The sequence below is a fragment of the Myotis myotis genome, unplaced genomic scaffold (assembly GCF_014108235.1).
Source record: "Myotis myotis isolate mMyoMyo1 unplaced genomic scaffold, mMyoMyo1.p scaffold_m19_p_6, whole genome shotgun sequence".
NCBI lineage: Eukaryota > Metazoa > Chordata > Mammalia > Chiroptera > Vespertilionidae > Myotis > Myotis myotis.
The window spans coordinates 1,956,266-1,972,746 of record NW_023416368.1 but is presented as its reverse complement, the minus strand read 5'-3'; the positions used below and the strand labels follow the sequence as shown (position 1 = coordinate 1,972,746).

General features: G+C 61.1%; 1 protein-coding gene across 2 annotated transcripts in view; it reads right to left on the bottom strand.

Moving 5' to 3' along the window:
- SDK1 (sidekick cell adhesion molecule 1) overlaps positions 1-16,481 on the bottom strand; it is a 562,331-nt gene that overhangs the window by 90,402 nt on the left and 455,448 nt on the right. The window contains exons 1-7 of one of the 2 annotated variants that reach the window (XM_036313323.1): positions 14,939-15,071; positions 14,503-14,586; positions 11,950-12,141; positions 10,193-10,309; positions 9,518-9,685; positions 7,581-7,683; positions 5,964-6,140 (exon numbers count right to left, since the gene is read on the bottom strand). In XM_036313323.1, coding sequence (XP_036169216.1) covers positions 5,964-6,140; positions 7,581-7,683; positions 9,518-9,685; positions 10,193-10,309; positions 11,950-12,141; positions 14,503-14,586; positions 14,939-15,056 — 959 coding nt within the window. In that variant the 5' untranslated portion in view covers positions 15,057-15,071. Of the gene's footprint in view, positions 1-5,963; positions 6,141-7,580; positions 7,684-9,517; positions 9,686-10,192; positions 10,310-11,949; positions 12,142-14,502; positions 14,587-14,938; positions 15,072-16,481 lie in introns of those variants that run through there. The other variant, XM_036313322.1, reaches the window with a different exon arrangement.

Here is a 16,481-nt window from a genome sequence, read left to right as displayed (position 1 = left end):
GACACTGGGAGTTTCCAGCCAAAACGCGCCTGCACATTCTCCGAGGACGGGGGTGTGGGGGGTGTCCTGCGCCCTCTCCCCTGCTGCACGCGGGAGGCCCGGAGAAGCGCCGAGAGGGAAACGCGGTGGGGACAGGCCCGCGCCGCGGGAGAGGAACAGCACACGGCGAGGCGGTAGGGGGAGCAGTGGGTTCTGCAGACGCTGGGGACGGTGTTCGTGGGACTCGCGGTCACAGAGGTTCCATGGAGGGCGCGGGCTCTCCCACGGCGCTCTGCCGCCTTCCATCGGCAGCTACGTGCCCCCTCTGCCCCCCGAACCCCCACGTCTCCCAAGGCTGGGAGAGGACCCGCCTCGTGGCCTAGGGAGGCCGGGGGGAGCGGACGCCCAGTGCCCCCTGTGCCACCCACTCACTAGGCCTGGTCTCCCCAGGCGTCAGTTACTGCTGAGCCCACGGGCAGCACGGAAAGCGGTGGTTACACCCGATACTGTAATTCGGGAAGTGCACGCATCACTCTGAGGTTTCCTAGGCCACCGTGCTCGCGGCGCCCCGGGAAACAGCGCTCCGCCCATCGCACCGCTCACGGACAAGCGTTTCTGACGTGGATGCGGCGTTGAGCGAGCGCAATGAAGAAGCAACTGGGCCTGGACTCCAGCTTCTTTTCTTTGTTGTGAATGAGCTTGAAGTTAAAAAAAGAGCTACTGGCTGGCCGGGTTGGCTCAGTGGTTGAGCATCGACCTATGAACCCGCAAGTCAGGGTTCGATTCCGGTCAGGGCACAGGCCCTGGTTGCGGGTTTGATCCCCAGCGTGAGGCGTGCAGGAGGCAGCTGATCAATGATTCTCTCTCATCATGGATGTTTCTATCTCCCTCTCCCTTCCTCTCTGAAGTCAGTAAAAATGTATATATTTTAAAAAGGAGCTGTTATTTCCGTTTCAGTTCTCCAATAGCCACACGCGCTCCGGCTTCCCCCAAGGACCCCGACGGAGGCGTTCCGGGGACGATGCCGCTCTACCCGCCCACGTCCTCCTGAGTTGCTTCGCTCAGAAACGGAACCAAGGCTGTTGAGTCGGTCCCTCCCGAAGACACGCTCAGCGTGAGCGCAGCTCAGGGCCGCCTACGGCTGTAACACGGAGCCTGGCTGGTCTCCGTCCGGTTCCAAGAGGCAACTTCCAACCCTGGGCTTTCCTGAGTGAGGGGACTGCTACTCCTGGCCCCGGGCCACCTGGGGTTATGCCAGTGATGGCGAACCTATGACACGTGTGTCAGAGGTGACACGCGAACTCATTTTTTTGGTTGATTTTTCTTTGTTAAATGGCTTTTAAATATATAAAATAAATATCAAAAATAGAAGTCTTTGTTTTACTATGGTTGCAAAGATCAAAAAATTTCTCTATGTGACACGGCACCAGAGTTAAGTTAGGGTTTTTCAAAATGCTGACACGCCGAGCTCAAAAGGTTCGCCATCACTGGGTTATGCTAACGAGGTCGCTGGGGTCAACCCTAGCCAGTTCCAGGGGTGGTGAGGACATGCCGTCTGTGATGCAGCAGAAGCCACGAGCCCTCGTCCTCCGTTGCCCAGCACATCCCGCTGCCCCGGCTCGGCCACGCCCAGGGCGACACCCGATGCAGAATGTGACTTCCACACGGGCACGGGACTCAGGGCTGGAGGAATCTACCTTCCCCAGGTCCAGCCTCCACACGGGAGCCCCTCTGGCGCCTCTCGTGTCCCATCTCCCCCGGCTCGGTGCCACGGGCTCGCTAACGCCTTGGAGACCGACGGGTTCTGCAAGTGATACGTTTCGCTTATCTGGGGATTAAGCTCCGTGAGAGTCTCCATCAGCGCATCAATAACCGATGACGGCCGTTTCATATATTCGAGTCCGATCCAGAGCATCCACCGATGGAAGCAGATCGCATCTCGGCTTTCCGCTGCAGCTTCGAACGGAGACAGACGGAGAGCACGGGGACTCGCAGCCGGGGACACGCAGACAGCGTGACAAATGCCAGGGCGGAGGGGACCATGGGGGGGAGCGCAGGGTGGAGTCACTGCGCAGTGGAGAGGAGGGGGGGTCACCATCAAGCCCACTGCCCACAGTGACAGCCTGAACGAGCAACAGCAGACAGCCGTGGGAGGGAGAGCACCCCACCGCTTCGAGAGAGACGGGAAAGCAACCGGCAGGACTGTGGCTGCAGCGGCTGCGGGCAGCGGGGGCCAGAGACGCACTTTTCTATAAAAGCACCAGCGGTCACATGGCCGAGCCCATCTCCCTCAGCTTCCCTCCGAGGAGGAAGACGGGGGGGCCTGACGATTCTCAGGACCCGGCCTGGGACTGCGCCCCTGACTACGGTTTGTCACCCGGGGTTTATTATAGAACCTGCCCCCACTCCAGTCTTCATGGGGCCCCGTAACGGGGTTTCCCTGTAGCCCGTTCACAGGAATGAGTCTCTGATCTACTAGTAACTGCGTCTTAAATGATGAGCAAGGAGCTGATCCCCGGAGCCTCGGAGCTGGTCCCTCGGGCGCTGGGCACGGCTGTGCGGGTCCGGAGCCACCCAGACGTCCCCTCCCTCGGGCACCGGCCGCTCCGAGGAGAGACATGCCCAGGTGGGGCCAGCGTGTCACCCTGACCCTTGACCCTGTGACCTGGATTTACCGACGCGTCTCAGGACCATCCGGGGTGCAGAGCCTGTGCTCGTGGGAGGGGAGGGGGCAGGCCCTCCTGTGAGTCCTCCCCGTGGTCCCCCCTCCGCAGACCCCCAACCCATCAGTGGGGGTGCCGCCCAGCCCCGGCCTGTCCTGGCACCGGGCTCAGCAGCAGACTGCTGGTCACAGGGCCACGGACACAGCAAACCCAACCCGGCCGGGGTGGAGGGGGGCTGCTGAGGACAGCGGGTGACGGGAGGGAGGGACGGGAGGGCGGGACGGGAGGGATGACGGGTGGACTGCTGCTGGGTCCCCCCTGAGCCAGGCTCCAGGCGGCTTCTACAAACACTGGGTCATTCACACCTCACAGCAGCGCCCCGAGGAGCGGGATAGCGCGCCCAGTTTCCAGCTCAGGAAACCGAGGCTGAGAAGGGGGGAACTTGCCCACAGTCCCGCCCTGAGCGAGGGGTGGGGAGGCCCCAGGGACCCGCCCAGGCTCTCATGGGGAGGGCGGCGTGAGCGGCTGCCCACAGGCAAGCAAACGGGAGCCAGCCCTGCCCCGCGAAAGCCCACTTCTAACCTCCGATCCCTTATGTTAACAAGCAGCTTGAACTCAAGTGGCGGGGGCGCCGGTAGGCGTCGAGGGCGCTGCTTGGCGGTAAGTGCCTCTCGGTGGCTTCTGCAATTGAGGTTTTTCCTTTTCTTTTTCTGTTGCCATCGGAGTAAATCACGGGAATGTGGCTGCGCTCGATTGGGAAGCTCTGAGCACGACGCCCGCAATCATGAGCCATGATTATTGTCATCACCGCTGGCATCTCGGGCGCGCGAGTCAGGGCCTGTGCGGGTCGCAGACGCCGCTGTCACCACGGCTCCCCATCCATCCCGATCAGGAGCAGCCCGTGATGCTAACGACAGTTCCCGCGGCGCCTTCAGACACCCCGGGCCGTGCCGCGTGGGTCGCATCACGGATCGGCAAATGCTGCCACAGCTCCCGTTACGGGAGACTATTATCTCAGAGATACGGCAACACTGGCTGAAAAATGGGTTTTACTTCAAGGAAATCAAAGGAGCGAACAGTTGGGGAGACACGTAAATCACAGAACACACACCGCCGAGCCGGAAGGAAGGAGGCGCGTGTCCGAGGCGGGCAGGGCGGCGCCTGGGGACAGAGGCCGTGGGAAATGCTCGCGTGACTCGCTCGGCACCAGGGACACGTGATGTGCGGGCCCTCAAAGGGAGTTTACTACGTGGCCTGGACTCCCACGTGTCAACATTTAAACATCCTCCCCACGGGCTGCGGACGGGAGGGAGAGACGCAGGGCCGGAGCGGACCGGGCGGCGCCGGGTGCCCAGGCTCATGGCCGCGTGGGCTGAGCCTCCGTTCATTCCCAGGGAGAAGCCCAGGGTGTGGCGCTGACGGCGACGAAGGAAGTGAGTGACATCGGGAGGCGGGTCACCAATGGCCAGTGCCACACACATTCATTCATTCACGCACTCAACCAACCACTCGCGTCTACTGAGTGTCTGCAGGGCACAGACACCGCCAGGCACAGCCAGACACCACCAGGCACTGCCAGGCATCCTCAGGCACCGCCAGGCACCACCAGGCAACCCCAGGCACCGCCAGGCAACCCCAGGCACCACCAGGCACCGCCAGGCAACCCCAGGCACCACCAGGCACCGCCAGGCATCCCCAGAAACCGCCAGACACTGCCAGGCAATCCTAGAAACCGCCAGACACCACCAGGCACCGCCAGCCACCGGAGCGCAAAGCTGTGCACCCAGTGCTCCCACTTCAGCTGGGAGTGAGTGCGGTGCTTCCTCTGGGTGATCCCGGGAGCCCATGAAGACACCTGGCGGCCCAGGGTGCATCCGGGAGACTGAGGGGCAGCTCCTCCAGGTGGAGATGGTGGAGGACAGACTGCAGGGGCAGAGACCGCGGAGGCATCTGGGGGGGGCAGGGGCACAGGAGGATGGAGTGCTGGGGTCCGCGGGTCCAATGGCGAGAGGGGGGAGCCTCCCATTTCCCTGCTCACGCACAGAGCTGGGGGTCACCTGCATATGCCATGGCCGCAGCACCAAGACCCCGCACACCCTCTGGGGCTGAGGCTCCTGCTGCTTCCCTACTGACTGGGGTGACCTTTGCCCCCAAAGAGGAGCCTCTACAGAGAACACGGGGTGGTTGTCCTGGACGAGACCCTGCAGGCAGCGGGCGGGCGGGGCCGGTTCAGGTCCTGGAGGCACCGGGGCCGCTCCACAGCCTTACCCTCTCGCCCCCTCACCCCCTCACCCTGGGCCCTACACAGCCTCACCCAGTCCCACAGCCTCACCCCCTCACCCTGGACCTTACACAGCCTCACCCAGCCCTGCACAGCCTTATCCGGGTCCCGCACAGCCTCACCTGCCCCCCTGCAGCAGGGCCAGCAGGGCTGTGGTCGCTCACGCATCCCAGTGTCTGTGCTCCAGCCTGTCTATCCCTAATAATCCCCTCCGTCTGGTCCATGGATTCAGACAATGAGGCGTGGCCTGTGCCCCGCTCAGGTTCTACGTCCAGGGAGTGAGTTTGTCTAGAGGACCCCGGCTGGTCGGGGTGAGTCAGCAGCAAGCCTCTCACACGGCCTTTCCTCGGGGCCGCCTGCCCACTCCCCAGGATGCGGCGGGGCCCAGAGCTGGCTGCTGCACCCCCGGGCCCCCCTCCCCTCCCCGCCCCCATCTGCTTCTTCACCGGCAGGTTTACCCTTACACGGATGAGCTCGGGGAATGTCTGCGAGAACAGCGTTTCTAAAAATGAGCTGAACAAAGTGTCAGTTTCCTGCTGTGAACAGAGGGAGTCACGCGGGAGAGAGGCGGGACCCCCGGGGCCAGGCCAGAGGACTGGCCGCCATCGCAGTCCCGGATCCCCGAGGAGCTCATGGGAAGTGCTGTTGCCGTGGAGGCAGGCGCTGGCTGACACGCGCCCTGCTGGCTGCAGGTCCGCCTCCTGGCGGGAGGCCCTGCCGTCTTGCCTACCGGAAGCTCTGATGGGCGCTCGGTGGAAAGTGGCCTGTTACCTGCCTGTTACACAGCAGACAGGACCTCGCACCGCAGAGACGCTGGGGGACAGGACACAGGGGTCAGTGAGCACCAGCGAACCCCCTGGAACGAGGTGGAACCTCCTAAGGACGCACCCGTGAGGCCTAAGGCACCAGCCACCGGCCACTGGCTGAGAGCCACGGTGGGCGGCACCCGTGTGAAGGGCATCCCGGGGCGGGCGTGTGGCCTCTGCGATGCCGCCCACAGAGCGGGGGGGGGGGGGGGGGGGAGGGGACACGGTACTCACATCACCTCCAGCCGGGCCGTCCGGGAGTCGCTGCCGCCCTCAGAGACGATCTCGCAGGTGTAGTCTCCGATGTCGCCCGACCACGTCTGGCTGATGAGCAGGGACCCGTCCGGCTCCACTACGATCCGGGAGCTGCTGGGCGGGGCGAGGACCACGTCGTCCTTCCTCCACACGTAGCTGCGGCCAAGCACAGAGCCTGGGTCAGAGCGGGCAGGGAGGGTCGGCCTGGCCCCTCCGTCTGGGAGAAGCCGCGCTGGGGCCTGTGGGTGCACCGACCACTTCACTGTTCTTCGAAAGGGTGAGTTCTATCCCATGTGGACTATACGATAACAGAGGAACAAAAAGAGCCCTGGCCAGTTTGGCTCAGTGGATAGAGCATCAGCTGCAGACTGAGGGGTCCCAAGTTTGATTCCAGTCAAGGGCACATGCCCGGGTTTGCAGGCTCAAACCCCAGTGGGGCGTGCAGTAGGCAGCCGATCAATGATTCCCTCTCATCATTGATGTTTCTCTCTCTCTCTCTCTCCCATTCCTTTCCTCTCTGAAATCAATCCTATATAATAAAAGGCTAATATGCAAATTGACTGAATGTGGAACAACCAGTTGCTAGGATGTGCACTGACCACAGGGGGAGCACTGCTCAGTGAGAAGCCGGGCTCACGGCTGGCGAGCACAGAGGTGGAGGCGGGAGTCTCTCCCGCCTCTGTGGCCGCACTAAGGATGTCACACACTTGTCACACCTGTCCCTGCAAGCACTGTGACATACACCTGTCACACCTGTCGCTGCGAGCACTGTGACATACACCTGTCACACCTGTCGCTGCGAGCACTGCTCCTCTCATTCCCAGGAAAGTCCCGAAGGACAAGTGCTGCCTGCACAGGGGCAACGACTGTCTAAAACCCAGAGCAGAAGCCTCCAGTTCCTGAACAAAGAGCAGGTCACACGCATACACCTGTTCACCGTTTGCCAAACACCCGCCAGAGACGAGCGAGACGTCAGCTGCCTCCGAAGCCAGTTAACCACGTGTGTGCATGTGCCCCCGCCCGCTCTGCTGGGTGACCGCTTCCGAAAGCCCCATCGCTGGCTGCACGCCTCTGGCTCAGGCCGAGTGCAAATGCCAGGAGGGTGTGTGTCTGCGGATTTAGGCTTCAGGCTCTAGCCTGCGTCTGACAGCGAAACCCATTCTGCAGCTGCGAGTGCGGGAAGAGGCTCGCCACGGCGGCCTGTGCTGGCGCCACGCGCTGGCCGCTGGGTCCCATGGGGTCATTACCTTCCCAGTCTGAGCTCCATCAGGACGGCACTGCAACCCCTCCAGACCCGCCAGTCCCGGGCCCTCTCTCCACCCTGCCCCTCACCCCGATAGACTGTGTGCTCTCTCCCCCGCCCCCCTCACTCTGCACCCACAAAGGAGCGCTGCACGAGGCCGGGAGAGGACACCGTCCCCGGAAGTGATACACAGGCGGAGCGGGAGCTGGGACGTGTGCGACTAATGACGGAGCCCAGACCGCATGGCGCCGCGACCTGCGGCTGAAATCCAGTCCCTGCCATTCTCCCTCTGGCCTCAGCACCCCTTCCCAAGCCCACGGAGTATGAACACCCCCACGGGGGGACGGAGCTACCGGAGGGAGACGCGGGGGTCGTGCGTGGCTCCGCAGCGCAGCGTGGCCGTGGTCCCCTTGATCACCACGCGGTCCTCAGGGGGCGTGACGATGGACGTCCGATCTGAAAACACAAGTCACAGCTCAGACAGAGTCACAGGCGTGGGCGCTCCCGCCCTCCGGGCAACGCGCTGGGCCCCTGACATCAAAGCCGAGTGTCCCTTCTCCCGGCAGGACGTGCGCATCGCGGCACCAGAGCCGCCCCGGGACTGAAACGCCCTCCCACGCAGCCGGGAGCCAGGCCTCCGCCCTCCCAGGCCACCGAGGGCCCAGGCCCCGGAGGAAGCGAGAGTGGAAGGCTGGCTGCGATGGTCATCAGGTCCCCGCTGCCACTCCCAGGGAAGCATGCGTCTCCCCGAGATAGTCGGCATCAGGGACGTCTGCCGGCCGCACGGCACCCAGGGCTGGCGAGGCGCCTTCATTATCGCCGTGCATGACTTAGTCCTCGCGGCAGCCTGTGGGCGCGGCGGCATCACACCCCAGCTCCCGGGAGGACAGTGAGGCTCAGCCATGCCGGGCTGCTGGTGCCACGGAGCTGGAGTGGCCTGTGGCGAAGGGGTAGGGCTGGACGCCGCCCAGACCAGCCGCCGCCACAGCGGGCCCGGTGACAGCCATGGCATGTGTCTCCCTTGCGCACCTCTGTGAGCACAGCCGAACTTGGGGGTCACCACATGGGTTCAGGGCAGCCTGACCCCCTGCAGTGGGCGTGTGGGAGGCCTCTCTGAGTGTGCGTTTCCTGGGGGGGGGGGGCGGGGGGCTGCCGGTGCTGCGGCTGCACAGCCCCGTGGGCGCGTGGGGACGGTGCCCGCAGCCACCGTGGCTCCCACATCCATCACTGTTCGGACCCTGGATCTGAGCAGAGCCACACAACTGCCTGGTGAGCGGCCCAGCGACGTGCAGACGTCAGTTTGTCACCAGTTTGTAAAGATGAGGCTCATTTTAGGGACACCCCCCTCTTCAGCACCTGACAATCGGGGGTGACTGGAAGCCAGTGTTCTTAGAGCACCTCGCACGTTAGGAGGCCGTTTAGCAGAGTGGACGCCACAGAAACCAGAAACACCTCCGTGGACATGAAGCGGAGCCCAGGGGGCTTTTCCCGAAGGATGGGGTGTGGCAGACGCCCCCTCACGCACGTTAGCGTTTCCCCTCCTCACAGACGGTCAGGGAAGCTCTTAGCGAGCACAGGTGACTCTGCTAGTCTAGCGTTTGAGAGCGGCGCTGTTTTAGTGATGCAGACACGGCCGCGGGGAGACGGGGAACTCACTGGTGAGTGAGGCTACGGGCTGGGATAGGAATGCTTGGTAAGCCAATCCCTATGCTCCGGAAAACAACCTATCTGCATTTCAGAAACCCGTGTTAGAGACTAAATAAGAAGCGTCAAACGTTGGAGAAACAAATCTCTCTCTCTCTCTCTCTCTCTCTCTCTCTCTCTCTTCTCTCTCTCTCTCTCTCTCTCTCTCTCTCTCTCTCTCTCTCTCTCTCTCTCTCGGCTCATGCCTCATATCCAGGGAGCATTCATAGTTCATAAGCTAGGACTGTTCTAGTTGGTTACAATGATAACAGAAAAAAATATCTTCTCTCTAGGATTTTAGTTCTCGACTCGGTTTTCTCGCATAACCTGCCCGTTCGCTATGGGAGCCACTTGGGGGCACCATCCCAACTCACTGACTTGAAAAGTCAGTCTCTCCTCTCCCAAAACACCCCCTTTAAATCTGGGAACAAACTCGCTGACTGTTCTTTGGAAATGGAAATGTTAGTTAAGAACAGGTTCCTGGAAATTAGCTGTGACAATCCTCCGCCTCTGGGTGACCCGGAGTCCGGACATCAGGAGGTCCCCGAGCAGAGGACACGACGGTGAGACCAGGGCGGGGGCGGAGCCCACGGGGCGGGGTCCTTACTCCACACGGTGAGCGTGGCCGACGCGTTCAGGGACCCCTCCGTGTTGGCTGCGTAGCAGGTGTAGGTGCCGGCATCTTGGATGAAGACGGGGCTGATCTGCAGGCCCCCCGATTCCAGCAGCATGAACCTGGGAATCCGCACGGAGCCGCTGGCCAGCACGTGGCTTCCTGGAGACCAGAGAGAGGACAGGCGCGTCAGAGCCCAGGGCCGAGGGAGGGCCACGCTCAGGCCACCACCGAGGAGCAAGTCAAGGAGATGCCAGAACGAAGGGGGCCCTTTACACACGGACACCACCGCAGCGGGTCCTCCTGTGAAGAGCGCACACGGACACCCTCCCTCCACCGGGACGCGGACACGTCTGCCACGTCCCTCTGGGGCGGTCCTGAGCCGTCTCTACGCTTGTGCGCATTGGAAATGCTCTCGTATGCTATGATCCCACCTCAATCGAGTGAGAGAAAGCACATGACAGACAGAGGGCCTGCCCCCTTCACCTCTGGCCTCCCAGGTCCCCCGCCGCCAGCTGGGCCTGTGCACAGGCTGAACCTCGGAGCTGAGGAACTCCCTCCGGTTTTCCGTCCCCCAGCGTGGCGGGGCCCCCAGCGTGGCGGGTCCGTGTGCATCGCCGAGGCTCAGCGCTGCGCTGGCCCGGCCCCTGCGACAGGGCCGCTGCCTACCTCTCCTCCAGGTGATGGCGGGTCTGGGCGCCCCGGACACCTCGCACCTCAGCGTGGCCGTCATCCCATCTGTGACCGTGGTGTCGCCCGGAAGCTGAGTGAAGGCTGGCGCGACATCTGAGTGAGGAGGTGACAGGGACAGGCTCAGCGTGGGCCCCTCGGAGGACTGTCCACGTGGCTTCCCATAGGACGGGGCGCGAGGCAACTAGTGAGGGTGCCTGCACCTGCCCGGGCTCCCTGTCGGAGCTGCCGATCCTGCCGGCCGCCCGCAGAGGACCGCCTCCTCACGGCTGTCCCCGGGCCTGGGGGACCCGGAGGCCTGGGCACGCACGCTCAACGGTGTTTGCGAAACGAACACGTCAGCATTGATTGTGCTACACTGTATTTGCATCCCATTAACGGTTTCAATTTGAAAAAAGCCCCTTTTGCTACACCCGACACTTACAAATCATAATCATTTATCTGTTCTCCCTCCAGTTGTCATGGTAACCAGCGTATGTAGCACGTTCATTTAAATTTCCAATCTGATCTTTGCAAGAACCTTGTGAATTGGGCTGGGTTGGCTCCATGTTGATGACAACACTGAGGCTGAGAAATTAAGGAGAGCTTCCCAGGTCTCTCAATAGAGAAAAGGTTGGCCCCCCAACCTGGGTGCCGAATGCAGCCCCAGGCCCGCTTTTGTCAATAAAGCTTTATTGGAACACAGCCACGCCCACCCGCTCCCTGCTGTCTGTGCTGCTGTCCTTCTCCAGCAGAGCTGAGTCGCTGTGACTGAGGCCATGCCCCTCAAAGCTGAACCAATGTACCGTCTGCCCTTTTAGGAAGAGGGCCAGTGCCCGCCCATCCCACCCTGGCCCGCCGCTGCCAGGTCTGCTTTAAATAGTTCTAATGCATCTAATGCATCAATTCTAATGCACCCCGGCTAAGTGCCCAGACGGGGTGACAGGACACATAATTTCTGTTTGAAGGGATTTTAACAGAATCCCTGTGCCCTGGTGGTCAGTGTTACTTCTATTGTTTGAAGGGATTTTAGTTTCCGACGCTCCGAACTGGACGATAAACTTGACCCCGGGGCACAGTCCAGGAAGTGGGCCCAGGTCACTGAAGCGTACGCATTAGTCTTAGGTTCTGTCCGCCTCTGTGGGCTCCACCGGCCAGCACACGCCGGCACCGACCCGCTTCCTCCAAAGGCTCTGCCCCCTGAGGAGACCAGCATTTTTCCTCCGAAAGGACAAATGGGCCTGGTATCGCTGCAATGGAAAAGAAACCAGGAAACCCTCCTTCTGTGAGAACAGTACCCCAGCTGTGGGAGGTTAAGGAGCGAGGCCGGATACAAGGAAAACCTCCCGCATCCCAGCTGTCAGAGGCCCAACATGTCCGTCGATGGGGCAATAGAAGCAGCTCACAAACGAGCTGTAATCGTCCAATAAAACCACAACAGAGAATGAATATTTAAAGTGGAAACGCTATCTCAAGGAAAAGAGCAGGAATGAGCTGTTCACTAAATGTCCAGAAAACCGGCTTTCCTGCTTCTTGGTGCTGGGTCCCCGCGACCTGCTGAGAGCAGGGCGGTCCCCTGGGGCAGCCATGTGTTCGCGCCCCAGGCGTCTGCAGAGGTGACGAGGGGGTTGGGTGCTGCAGTCACCTGGGCACCACGCCCGCCCAGGTCCCCGAGGGGCCGAGCAGAGGGGACCCCTCTCTGAGTGTGCCACGTGGGCCACGGTCGGAAGCTCTGGCCTCTGGTGGCCGGTACTCACTGGTGACGTCCAGGTAGGTGGAGGTCTGCACCTCGCCCCCTTCGTTGCTGGCAAAGCACTGGAAGATGCCGGAGTCGCGGGGACGCAGCCGCTCGATGCGCAGGCCGCCTGGGAGCAGCCGGTAGCGCGGGTCCTGGAGCTGGCTGAGCGGCAGGGCGTCCTTGTACCACTGCAGCCTGGGCGGCGGTGCCCCTGCGTGGAGGCAAGAGCCAGGCGTCACAAACTTAAACCTCAGGAATCTCTTACAGGAGGGAGCAATGGCGGTATTTTTTAAACAAATATGTGTTTACTGATTTCAGAGAGGAAGGGAGAGGGAGATAGACAGAGAAACAGCAATGATGAGAGAGAATCATCGATTGGCCGCCTCCTGCACACACCCTACTGGGGATCGAGACCGCAACCCGGGCCTGTGCCCTGACTTGGAATCGAACTGTGACCTCCTGGTTCATAGGTCGCCACTCAACCACTGAGCCACGCAGGCCGGGCAGGGACAGTGTGTTAACAGGCACTTCAGGTGTTCCTCCTCCCACGTGGCAGGAAGCAATGGACAGCACGGCATCGGGGGGCGGTGGGGAACACGCAGCCCCGACATGACCCTTCCAACGCCCTGCGCCTGCCCCGGAGAGCTGACCTGAGACCCAAGACCACAGTCCTGAACTGCGGCGGGCACAGCGCTGGCGGCGGGCACAGCGCCTGTCGAGGCCCCAGGAAAAGTGCAGGAGCAGCTGGGCTATTTCTGCACCCCGTGGCTTGTGCCTCGGTTTCCCTCGCTGTGAGCGTAGCCAGGAGAGAACACGCCCACGTGGTGCACGGGGGTGGGGATGGGGGGGGCACACTCCGGTCCCCCGACTTCAGACGCTGGAAGAAAAGATGCCTCCTTCTCATAAATAAAGTTAATGTCGTGGAATATTTCAAGATAATGCATTCGCGGATCCTGTTCTTTGCCTTAATTATGTTTCCTGTCAGTTTTTATTAAACCAGGAAATTAAAAAAAATCCATTTCGAGGTAAAAGCATAACGACTCGTGTAAAACCTCATAACGGCGGTTCCGAGAGGAACCGTGCCGCCGCCTGCGCCTTCGCCGCCAGAGTTAAAAGAAAGCGGTAAATTACACACCGGCCACGCCACGCGAGAACCTGCCCCCACGTGTGTGCCTGCTCTTCCCACGCTGTCACCACAGCGGCCGTGTCAAGAGCGTGCTCGTCAGGGGCAGAGCTTCCGATCGTCGCTTATTGAGAGGCGACTGTTGCCGTGGAGGGGCGAGGAGGGCTTCTCTTTTGGGGCAATTCCAGGTCAAAAGCAGAGTCTCACCCCCACGCACTGCAGACGCTAACTGCACAGCTTCCCTTTCAGTCATCGGCCTGACAAAGCTGGGTTTACTCAAGAGGGGACAGTGCGACCACCACCAGGGACGTAATTCCATGTAAGATCCGCGTTCCTCTTCGCCCTCCCCCCGCTCGGGCTCAGGGAGCGGGACAGAGGGACAGGAGCGGAGCAGGGCCTGCACCCGGCCTCCGGCCTCCCTGACGGACCCGGGCTCAGACCAGGTGGGTCACCTGCCCGGTACGTAATGACGACCCCTTCATGCCAAACGCTGGCGAAGGTTTAACGGGAGGCACCGCACTCGTCGCCCTGGCCCCGAGCATGTGGCCGGGCCTTGCCTTCAGGCTCTGTCCATGTGAACAGGCAGATGACATTCTCCCCCGTGGTCCTTGTGAAGGCTCACGAAGGGCTGGGACGTCTCAGGAGGAAAGACCGCTCTTAAGGGGGCCAGACAGTCACGGGAGAAGGTCCCTCTCATTTCCTGACCGCCCCCAGCACTGATGCAGCCTTTGTTAATGCAGCGCCCAGACAGCCCGTCTTAGGCTGGGTGTGGCGCCCTGCGCTGCGGGGTGGGAATGGTGGCAGCGACAGCTAGTAGTCATGTGGCCTGAATAACAAGAAAAGGCAACCCAGTGCTGAAAAGGCAGAAACACAAAGACGTCCTGCTCAGAGAATTCACAGCATCTCCCTGTCTACAGAGCGGCATGGTCGTGGGTCCCCATCACCTGTGGGTGAGGACGAGCTTCCTGCCCTCAGGCCTGGGGCCGTGGCTGGTGGAAGCGGAGCGTCCAAGGAGTGAGAGGACAGCCTACACCACGCCTCCTGCGCTTCCTTGTGTAAATAGTACCTTCCCCGCTTTGCAGGTGAGGGAGCAAGGTCAAACACCTTCCCAGGTCAAACACCTCCCCAGGGTCAACACCTTTCCAAGGTCAAATATCTCCCCAGGGTCAAATATCTCCCCAGGGTCAAACACCTTCCCAAGGTCAAACACCTTCCCAGATTAAACACTTTCCCAGGTCAAACACCTTCACAAGGTCAAACAACTCCCCAAGGTCAAATACCTCCCCAAGGTCAAACACCTTCCCAGGGTCACATGCACAGCCACTGGGTTCTGCATAGTCCCGGTTTCTGACCTTGCGCTCAATGGGTCCCTCCAATGATGACGACTCTGCCCTGGAGAATGCCCTGGGCCCCCCCACATCACGGCCCCCCAGAGGCCCCCACACTCACCCATCGCTTCACACGCCATGTCCACGGTCTCCTCCACTTCCACCACAATCCGACTCGCGGGCTCAGCAGTGAAGTACGGTGGCTCTTTAAACAAGAAAACAGGAGCTGCTAAGCAAGGAGCATATTTCAGAAGACGCTGCAGCCTTGAGTCGGGACTCTTTTTAAAAACTGGTTTTGGCCGGACCAGTGTGGCTCAGTGACTGAGCATCGACTTCTGAACCAGAAGGTCAGGCTTTGATTCCCCGTCAGGGCACCTGCCCGGGCTGCAGGCTCGATCCCCAGTGGGGGGTGTGCAGGAGGCAGCCGACCCATGATTCTCTCTCATCATTGATGTTTCTCTCTCTCCTCCCTTCCTCTCTGAAATCAATAAAAACATATTTTAAAATGCATTAAAAAAACTATTTTTGAAAACTTCATCCGTTACCAATGTGCGCACCAAGTCTGAGCACAGAGAGCAGAGGCCAGAGGTGATTTATATTCTCAGGTCTCAGGCAGCAAATTACTACCCAGAGCCGCGGCCACTTTTCAGCGTGTGGGCTTGAATCACGAACCATCCCAATTCAGGCTTTAGAAGCGCTGTCCCGAGGGGCGCATGGAGGTGGATATTTACAGCCAGAATTTCATAGGCCAGTTCGCTTCCGTATCGAAACTAAACACAGCTCCCGAGGCGCGCTGGGGCCAGTTCGCTTCCGTATGGAAACTAAACACAGCTCCCGAGGCGCGCTGGGGCCAGTTCGCTTCCGTATCGAAACTAAGCACAGCTCCCGAGGCGCGCTGGGGCCAGTTCGCTTCCGTGTCGAAACTAAACACAGCTCCCTAGGCGCGCTGGGGCCAGTTCGCTTCCTTATGGAAACTAAGCACACCTCCCGAGGCGCGCTGGGGCCAGTTCGCTTCCGTATGGAAACTAAACACACCTCCCGAGGCGCGCTGGGGCCAGTTCGCTTCCGTATCGAAACTAAGCACACCTCCCGAGGCGCGCTGGGGCCAGTTCGCTTCCGTATGGAAACTAAACACAGCTCCCGAGGCGCGCTGGGGCCAGTTCGCTTCCTTATGGAAACTAAACACACCTCCCGAGGCGCGCTGGGGCCAGTTCGCTTCCTTATGGAAACTAAACACAGCTCCCGAGGCGCGCTGGGGCCAGTTCGCTTCCTTATGGAAACTAAACACACCTCCCGAGGCGCGCTGGGGCCAGTTCGCTTCCGTATGGAAACTAAGCACACCTCCCGAGGCGCGCTGGGGCCAGTTCGCTTCCTTATGGAAACTAAGCACACATCCCGAGGCGCGCTGGGGCCAGTTCGCTTCCGTATCGAAACTAAGCACAGCTCCCGAGGCGCGCTGGGGCCAGTTCGCTTCCTTATGGAAACTAAGCACACCTCCCTAGGCGCGCTGGGGCCAGTTCGCTTCCGTATCGAAACTAAGCACAGCTCCCGAGGCGCGCTGGGGCCAGCTCGCTTCCTTATGGAAACTAAGCACACCTCCCTAGGCGCGCTGGGGCCAGTTCGCTTCCGTATGGAAACTAAGCACAACTCCCGAGGCGCGCTGGGGCCAGTTCGCTTCCGTATGGAAACTAAGCACAACTCCCGAGGCGCGCTGGGGCCAGTTCGCTTCCGTATGGAAACTAAGCACACCTCCCGAGGCGCGCTGGGGCCAGTTCGCTTCCGTATCGAAACTAAGCACAACTCCCGAGGCGCGCTGGGGCCAGTTCGCTTCCTTATGGAAACTAAGCACAACTCCCGAGGCGCGCTGGGGCCAGTTCGCTTCCGTATGGAAACTAAACACAGCTCCCGAGGCGCGCTGGGGCCAGTTCGCTTCCGTATCGAAACTAAGCACACCTCCCTAGGCGCGCTGGGGCCAGTTCGCTTCCTTATGGAAACTAAGCACAACTCCCGAGGCGCGCTGGGGCCAGTTCGCTTCCTTATGGAAACTAAACACAACTCCCGAGGCGCGCTGGGGCCACCCCAGGCTCTGGCCTGTGCCGG